At 35.0% G+C, this 9,427-nt stretch overlaps 1 protein-coding gene and 1 pseudogene across 1 annotated transcript; both read left to right on the plus strand.

The window, feature by feature from the left end:
• The first annotated feature begins 3,402 nt into the window (after nucleotides 1-3,402).
• LOC109613910 (proliferating cell nuclear antigen-like) lies at nucleotides 3,403-5,619 on the plus strand (annotated as a pseudogene).
• A 2,697-nt stretch (nucleotides 5,620-8,316) lies between these two features.
• Nucleotides 8,317-9,336, plus strand: LOC101896030 (fas-associated death domain protein). The gene has a single exon (XM_005190027.4). It carries the CDS (start codon nucleotides 8,438-8,440, stop codon nucleotides 9,197-9,199), a length of 762 nt encoding a protein of 253 aa, XP_005190084.1. The 5' UTR covers nucleotides 8,317-8,437; the 3' UTR covers nucleotides 9,200-9,336.
• Nucleotides 9,337-9,427: the final 91 nt, after the last annotated feature.

The raw sequence follows: 9,427 nt of genomic DNA on the forward strand, positions 1-9,427 counted from the left end.
TAATTGCTTTTGGAGAACAACTTTACAAAATGTTAAAAACGTAAATTTTAATATGCAATAAGAAAATAAAATACTATTTCCAACATTTTTATACAAACGCCATTTGCAACACGCTTAAAGGATTCAAGGGAACACTTTTTTATTACTTATATTTTTATTTTATTGCTAATTTCCTTATTATTTATAAATCTTTTAAAATTGGCGGTCTTCCTTTCTTTTATTGGGGACAAATTGGTTTGTTTTGACAAATCAGCTGATTACCTGCACGCTTCTGCAGGAATACCGTCTGTTTACTTTTCGCATTTTCCTTGCAAAAGAGAATGAAACTACCTTACTCTCTCAGAAAGATGTTGCTGGACAATTCCTGCAGGAAAAGTAACCAGACACACCTAATGTCGCTAACACCGAAAAAGGATGGTACCGTTATATGTGGGGTTTACTAAGACATGGATCTGCATAAACAATTTTGTCATAGCTTAAAGTGTCCACTACGAACATCAAAATACGAAACCACATCGGTAATAACGTCGCTAAAATCATTAAAAACCGTTATATACTAAACAACGACTGCAGCATTTTCAGGCAGAAATCTTTACTGTCTGGAAGGCCATAGTTCTGCTGGCAAACAGAATCAATAAGTGGCTATAAATGTTGTATAGTATAGTTGAAGCGGTCCTGAAGGCTCTAAATTCTTTTACTATCAAATGAATGAATTGGCCAGACGCGGATCTAAGTCAGTAGATCTAGAGATTGAAAGCTCAGTGAAGTAACCTTTATGTCATACACATTGCGGCCTGCGCATTAGAGCTATTAACCAGTTTAGCCATGAAATTGAAAGATTGAACAGTTTGGATCATATTTTGAGAGAAAATCCAGGCATTTCATTCATGATTCGCGCTATATATAACTAATTTTAATGCAAGCCACATACGAAGCAACTGGTTGTACAACTTGGAGAGGTTGTATTCAAGATTGTATCGTTTGTGGCCCGGTTGTACGAAATCAAATTTTTTTGATATTTGGCATGTTGTACTAACCGATTGTAATGTTTGTGGGCATGTCGCTTACAATTTCATTTTGTGTTTATTTTCAAAGGGGCAACACTATTGTTTCGCACATCAAAACAAAACGAAATCCAATCAAATGTGTGATTTCAATGAAAATATAAGAAAAATAAAAATATATATAAAACGGAATTTCAAAAATTAATAATAAATAAAGGCTATTAAATAAATTATAGAGCACGAATTATTTCCGGTGGCATCTTAACTCAAATGAACTCTTCGAAAAGTGAAGTTGTACCATAGACAAATGAAGATATAGACAACGAAATGCTCTCACCGTTTATCTTCGAAAACAATCGAAGCAGCAGATGTCGTCTATATCGTTTCAGGGGTTTGAGTGGGAATATTGAAGTCACTCAATTCTAAAACGTTAAAATAACAAAAACTGTAGGATATTTGTCGGTTGGAAATTGTTCCATAATAAAATAAATGTGAAAATTACGTGATGACATCAAAAAATTCCGGAATAATCAAGTAAAATTCTTGAAAAACGTTAAAATGTGTTTTCGAAGTCGAGTGGGTTGAACGCGTAAATCAGCATGTTGACTATGCAAAACATGATGAGAGCCACCTGGATAAAAAGACAAAACTAACTTTTCGTTGTCTATATCTTCATTTGTCTATGGTTGTACAAAGAGGTTGTATACAAACTTGTATCGATTGTGGCCGAAGCATACAACTTGACAACCCTCCAGGTTGTACCAACGGTTGTATCGTGTGAGGCTTGTTGTTAATCAAGGCCTATATAAGGTCGAAACCATCTGACGACCAAGTTTTCTGTCACAATATATTTTGAATTCGCCCTATGAATACAAAAACAAAATTCTGACGTTCTTGTCAAAAAATTTCGAAAAAAATTGAAGTTATTAAAGGAATTTGCAAATCTATATAAATGATCATGGTACAATGAAATAAAGGTAACCTCATTTCAAATTAGCACTCCCAGCTCTGCATTTTCTGTAATTTACCTTGTCAAATTTCAATGCATGAAAACAGTTCCCATCTCTGATTTTGTGTGTATACAATGGACAAGGCCCATTTATTAGGTTGTGTAAAGGGCGAATTGGCTTAAAATCAGCTGTTTTACTTCTTCGAACTGTCAAAATTTCTTCTGAAGCGAATAATAATTCGCCTCAGTTCATCTTTTTGTGGCGAATTTGTAAACATCTAAGGGAAAAACAAAGCCAAGGCCCATTTATTAGGTCGTGTAAAGGGCGAATTGGCTTAAAATCAGCTGTTTTACTTTTTCGAACTGTCAAAATTTCTTCTGATGCGAATAATAATTCGCCTCAGTTTATCTTTTTTTGTGGCGAATTTGAAAACATCTAAGGGAAAAACCATGGTCCAACTATAAGGTCGACAAGAAAGACCAGCTGATACCTACATTTTCTGTCAACGTAATTTGAATTCGCCTGACAACTACAAAAGATGTCAATAATTACTTGTCCATTATTTATTGTCAGTTAATTTTGTCAAATTTTAAAAACAAATAGAAAGATATTTTTTTCTCTTTGTTAACTTGTGTGCGTAAATTGACAATGCGAATTTGCAAGATATGCAAAAGAAAAGAGGAGCCTGGAAAGGCACTGAACTTTTTCTCTGTTCCCAGAGATGAAAACACCAGAGAAAAAGTGGAGTCAAATATGCCAAATCAAATTTGCAGCTACATCAAAAGTTTGCACAGACCATTTCAATAAGGCATTTGTGGTGCAGTCAGGAAGTAAATTGAGACTTCCGCCAATAGCTATGCCAGAACTCGGACCATCGCAATTGAGCCCGTAAGCAATGGTAGAGAATAAAATTCAAATATATTCCTATTTTTACATTATAGATATATGAAACCTGACGATACACAAGTAAATGTCCACGATAAGATTATTATTGACAAAACAGAAACGGAATCATGCACTCTTATTGGAAACCTAGCTCAAAAAACCAAAACATGAAAAGATCAGGAGGATTCTAATAGCTACGGGGTTGATACACCAATTTATACAAAATTTATCTCATAAAAGAAAAACTTTGACATGAGGTCCAACCATGTCCCTGCATTTCATGATGTAGCGATATCCGTCTCACTACCAAAATAGATGGGAGATATCGGCTCACTCGTTTAAAAAGTTACCCACAAATTCTAAATTTTGAAAAAAAGTGAATTATTTACTTGATAGATAAGGGTCATCTTCCAAAACTCTACTAACTAATGCAGGTGTTCGTGTATACAAAATGCACATTGATGCAATGTAAAATAATATTTCACTGAAGCCGTGGTTTTTAATGATGTGTTGCTGCTATGCTCATCTGTATTTGCACATAAGTCTACCTTAGTTGACTAGGCATGAACAACAAAACTTCCTATATGCTCCGTAAGAACCATTGCTTTTTATCATTAGTTTAAAAGCCAGCCCTAGGCCATACATTTACATAGCCACCACCTTTTAACAATTCTATGAAGAAAGTGTAGTCGTATCTCGGAAAGTATGAACATCCACATAAAAAAAAAAAAAAAAAAAAACTACATTCGTCGTCTTTCAAAACAATGAAATAAGAGCAAAGATTCTCGTGAGACATTGAGTGTCAATACCGTTTGATGTGGGACTTCAGCAAAAACAAATTGGTGAAGCTGCATTCAGACCTTCAGAGGCTACTTCTGATACAGCAAACATGCCAATAAAATTTAAAGAAAATATCCATAAATGCGAGTTGCTTTTATTGTATTTTACATACACAAACATTTCCAAAATAAACAAAGCAGAAATTCGCTACAATGTTATTCTGTCAAGGCGAAATACTTTTTTTCGCCCTAATAAAGAAATTTTGACAATACATGTAGGTGAAGGGTTGTATTTTTTGCAAATTCGATTTCTGGTCGACCCTATAATTGGGCCATAGGAAAAACAAAGCAATGTATACGAAACAAAGCACACGAGCATAGTAATAAAATTAAACAGAAAGCAAGACGTTTCAATGAAAATACTTTTGACAATTTGCGCATCATTTTGCCCTTGCGTTTTCGTACTTTGAAATGCAGTCAAAAATTAGGTGTGTCTGTTTACCCTAAAATTGGCAACAACTATTAAGGTGGGAGTACATAAAGCGCATATTTGGCTGGCTTAAGTCATCGGCTGGATTCTTTGTCGATGAACAAGGGAGTCTAGGGCAAAAATCGAACTAAGTCAACCTAAAACTCCTTTGTTCATCTACGAAGAAGCCAGCCAATGACTTTAGCCAGCCAAATATGCTCTTCATGTATTTCCAGCCTTACTTTTAACACAAAGGTTCTGCAAAAGAGAGTGACTCGAGAGAGGAATTTTGACAGTGCTTTTCTTCTTGCGATCATTTTCTATTTTTCTGTCCGGTGATTTATATTAGGGTAAGCACATTTTAAACACATATATTTTGATAATGACAAGCCTAAGAATAGATAAAAGGCTTTTTTGACTGGCTTTTGACAAAGGTGTTTTAGGTTGATTTAGTTCGATATTGGCCAGATGGTCCTATGTTCTTTTCCGGAAAAGCCAACCGATGACTTAAGCCAGTAAAAAAAACTTTTATGTATTCTCACCTTAGTTGTTTAGTTTTATAGCTCATTTAAAATGTTTGTGTGTACTTCATTTCTTTTTTCCTAGCAAAAGATAATTAAACTCTGAGTAAGAAACTGCTGGACAATTACTGCAGGAAAATAACCAGACAGGCCTATTGTGTGATGACAACTTGTCATTTTTTTCGGCGAATTTCAAATATAAACAAATGTGTTTTGACAGAACGGGTGAAATCACCAGGGCTAATCGGACGACCTAATAATGGGGCCATGACAATGGATTTATGAATATAGATTTTGACAATGAGATGTTGTCAAATGTATAAATTTGAAAAAATTATAAACATATGATTGCATGACTTTACCTTCTTAGTTCTCCCATGATAAATTATAAATAAACAGGAAATTTGGTGAATTTGAAAATGAGAATTTGCTAAATCTATAGAAAAAAAGGAGGTCCAGGAACAAGGCAGATTTAATTTGGATAAGACCAACTGAGTCATAGCTCTCGTGAAAAGCTGGATCAGCAAAGGATCATGCCGACTCATTTACCTTTATGTTTGAATCGCCCAATCATGAAAAAGTCTCCGACTATGAAATGAAACTGATGAATCTCGACCAAGAACATTTGGGCATTCCCGAAACAGATTACTCCTATGTTGTATGTATGCATTCAATGGAATTTGCACGCATCTGAGATTTGGCGCAATTCAGTGAATCTATGGTTATTTGTTGTACCAAGGAAGGTGTAAAATATTTGGCATTTGGTGACGTTGGTTCGGTAATTGTTAAATTGGCACAAAGTTCAAGTGTGGACAAAGATGATGAGGCAGTCATTATTGAAATGCAAGAACCTATCCCCTAACATTCGCCTGTCGTTCACCAAGGCCAGTTCTTTGTGTGGACAAGTACAGTTGTCCATGCCGGCCGATGTACCATGTACTGAGTATCGTATACAAGATTTGGATTTATAAGTTGGCGCCTAAAATTGTTATTAAAATATATTGACGAATATCTATTAATTTTTAAAAAAGTTTTTATTGTAAAACGCTTTTAGTGAAGAAGACATAAACTTTTTTTTTTTTTTTGCATTCATTTAGGGCGAATTCGGCATTGCAACAACTTGTTTTGACATTTAAAGCTGCCGTCAGCTGGGTTGATGCGACTACCTAGTAGATCTACCTTGATAGACTGACAGGAAGCGAGCATAGCCTCAGGGCTGTATTTTTGTACTTTTACGAAGCTGTTCTGCCTCCTTATTGTACCATGGTCAAATGTATAAATTTGAAAAAATTTTAAACATATGATTACATGAATTTGCCCACTAAGTTCTACCATGTGTATACCTATTGAAAAACTATAAAATGCAACAGTTTGTTTAAAATGCAACAGTTGGTTTTGTTTATTTTTTTTTTATTTTTAACAAAATTCTTATATTGGGGAAGCCCGCGGAAAAAGAATAGAATTTTGGGGTTATTCTATAAGATTGAATGTAAAATAGTAGGACAATACAGTTTCATCCCAATATTGTACAATGTGTTGCCCATTAACATCGAAAGTATGCATTTATTTTGCAACCGAATTTGAAATAATTTCAAATTATTGTATTTTTTACTCAAAACAATACAAAAACACACACACAAAATATGTATATGCTTTGACAGAATAAGGGCATTAAAAGAAAAAAGTGTTTTTATATGCCTTTGTTATACCTTGTGTAATAGTGCCATGCCTGTAATAATATAATATAAGCTTGTGCTCATACAGTTAAGACACTACCTCCAAAGGATATATGGAGTATTTCTAGCACTTAATTAAGAAACTAAACTCAATACAACAAATATGGCACATTTAATTCATTTTAGATAGCTCAAACAATTAAGTCATAGGGATAAAAATGTGACAAACGTGGTTAGTATTTCATTAGTTAGTATTTCGTTGGGAATTCTTTTCGTAATATGACCTCTGCACACCTCTTACCCATAGAACTCACTAAAGCGGAGTATTGGGACCCCTGCCCTGGCGTACCATTCGTCCTTTATGATTTCCCACAAGGATGCTTTGTTTGCAAGTTTCCTAGCTGCAACCGATCGTTTTATGATGCCCCAAAGATTTTCAATGGCGTTTAGATCAGGGCTCTGGGCGGGCCACTCCAGGGTTTCATTATTGGCAGCAATCTAGTCCTTAACGACTCGTGAACAGTGTTTCGGGTCGTTATCCTTTTGAAATATGTAGGCTAAGGGTAAATCATCGGACTAATCGTCATTTAAATGTTTACATTTCGGTATATAATTCCAGCCATTTTTCCTTCAATTTGGACAATTGGGCCAACGCCGGATGCCGCGAAGCATCCCCATACCATTACAGAGGAGCCCTCATGCTTAACACTTTTCTTTGCGACCTCCGAAATATTTTGGTGTTTTTGGAAGCACTCCCATATTATTTTCCACCACGGAGTAGAGCTTTTTATCTTACCCATTGTTTTAAGAAGGAAATAGAAACTAATGCAAATTTTTGTGCATCAGCCGTGGAGCACCAATTTGTAAGTAATAGGTGTGTCTGGTTACCCTAAAACTTGTAACAATTGTTACAAATTGTTACTGGAAGTCGTCTGTTAACGCGAAAGTTCTGCAAAAGAGAGCGGTTGGAGAGAGAAATTTTGACAGTTCTTTCAGTGAGAGTTTGCAAATTCTTGCTGGAAAAATTTCTTCTTGCAATCTCTTGCAACTCTTCTTCTTCTCATTCATCGACATTCAATTGTTTGTTTATTTATTTCTTTTTGTGATTTTAATTTGAAAATATTGTTTTGGAATTAGCAAGATTAATTGTTTTTGGAGAACAACTTTACAAAATGTGAAAAAAGTAAATTTTAATATGTAATAAGAAAATAAAAGACTATTTCCAAAATTTTTAGACAAATGCCATTAGCAACAGGTTTAAAAGATTACGCGGAACACATCATATCTATCTTCCTTTTATTGCTCATATTTTTATTTTATTGTTAATTTCCTTTTTATTTATAAAACTTGTAAAATTGGCGATCTTCTTTTCTTTTAATTCTTTTAATGGGGGACATATTGGTTTGTTTTGACAAATCAGCTGATTAGTTGCAAGCTTCTGCAGGAATACCGTCTGTTTACTTTTCGCATTTTCCTTGCAAAAGAGAATGAAACTACCTTACTTTCTCAGAAAGATGTTGCTGGACAATTCCTGCAGGAAAAGTAACCAGACACACCTAATACCGTTTAAATATCGGCGTAAAAATGACACTTACACTTTTTAAAACAATAATGACTTAATTATATTAGCTCGTTATCATGACGATAGGCAAAAAGAAATGCAACTGTACATCATAACACGCATTATTTTTGTAAATTATGCTGACGAATATTAGAACACATGAAAACAAAACTGACAAGCAAAGGAGAATATGCAAATATAAACCGTTGTAATTTTATTGTCTCTTTTGATAAGGCAATGTATAGTAACTTAATTGTGTGAGCACAAGTCTATATTGCATAAAATATTATATAATCTATTATAAATATATAATAAGATAATAATAATTATAGCATGCTCTACAACAAATTGAGACTTGCCGCAAGTAACTTGCATAATGTGAATTTGGGGGAACACAAACGCCACATTCCGCTCCGAAGATATGCCGCCAACGACAAAAAATGACGGCGCGCTGCCGCCGATGATGAGCCGCCGGGTCCGCAAAGTCGTTCCGCTTCGTTGTCTGCTTTTGAGGAACTTCAACAATCATTTAAGTTCGAAAAGAAAACAAAATCATCTTCCAACATTTCAGAAAGAAGCTGAAGAGGAGAACATGGCCCAGCATTGGTCGTATGATATTCTGAAGCATATAGCTATCAATGACAAGGATGCTCAAGACAATTTGGAAGACTTGAAATCAATCCTGCTAGATGATATTGGATCGACTAGGAATATGTGTCGTATTAAGGATATGACAGATCTCATAGATTGTTTGGAAAGACATGATGCCTTGTCCGAAAACAATATTGAACCACTGCGAGAAATTGCGGATCAATTCGGAAACAAAGAACTTGAGGAAGCAATTTGCAATTATTTTGCACCAAAAGACTCGTCGGGCTTCACAGAACCTTACAACCAATACAAGGAACTTCGTTTGGCCGACGAAGTAAGAAGTCACTTGAGTATCAATGGCGATTCACAACACGCAGAGGTTCGTGGAAGAATGTCCAACGATAATGTACGTTTCCAAAGTGGACAAAGCCAAACTCTCCCTCCCCCTCTACCAACTCCAACTATTTATCCTCAAGAATTGACGGATAGGAAGCGTGCTGCAATCCATAAACTAATAGCTAATGAAATCGGGAAATTCTGGAGAGCTTTGGGAAGGGAATTACAACTTTCACAAGGTCAATTGGATGCCTTAGAAATGGAGTACCCTCGGGATTTAGTTTCTCGGGTATACAAGTTGTTGCAGGTGTTTGAGGAGGATGAGTGCCACGATTCCAAGCAAAATGTTCTTGTATTGTGTAGAGCTTTGGAAGACTGCCGACGTAAAGACTTGCGTAGAAAAGTCGAAGATATAATGTCACACTAAGAAAATCAATACCCAAAAGGTTACAATTGTTTTCCCTTTCTAAAAGTTCTAATGTTAAATACATTTGTAAATATCAATCAAACGTACCTATATATATTTTTCTTTTCTATTAAATATATAAATTTATAATAAGAAAACTGTATTTTTTTGTATCAGATTATCCCAAATTCATGACCATATGGATAACCTTTATATATTATATACAGGGTGAGATGAAAAACTGCAACC

This window comes from Musca domestica, unplaced genomic scaffold (genome assembly GCF_030504385.1).
Source record: "Musca domestica strain aabys unplaced genomic scaffold, Musca_domestica.polishedcontigs.V.1.1 9, whole genome shotgun sequence".
NCBI classification, from domain to species: Eukaryota; Metazoa; Arthropoda; class Insecta; order Diptera; family Muscidae; genus Musca; species Musca domestica.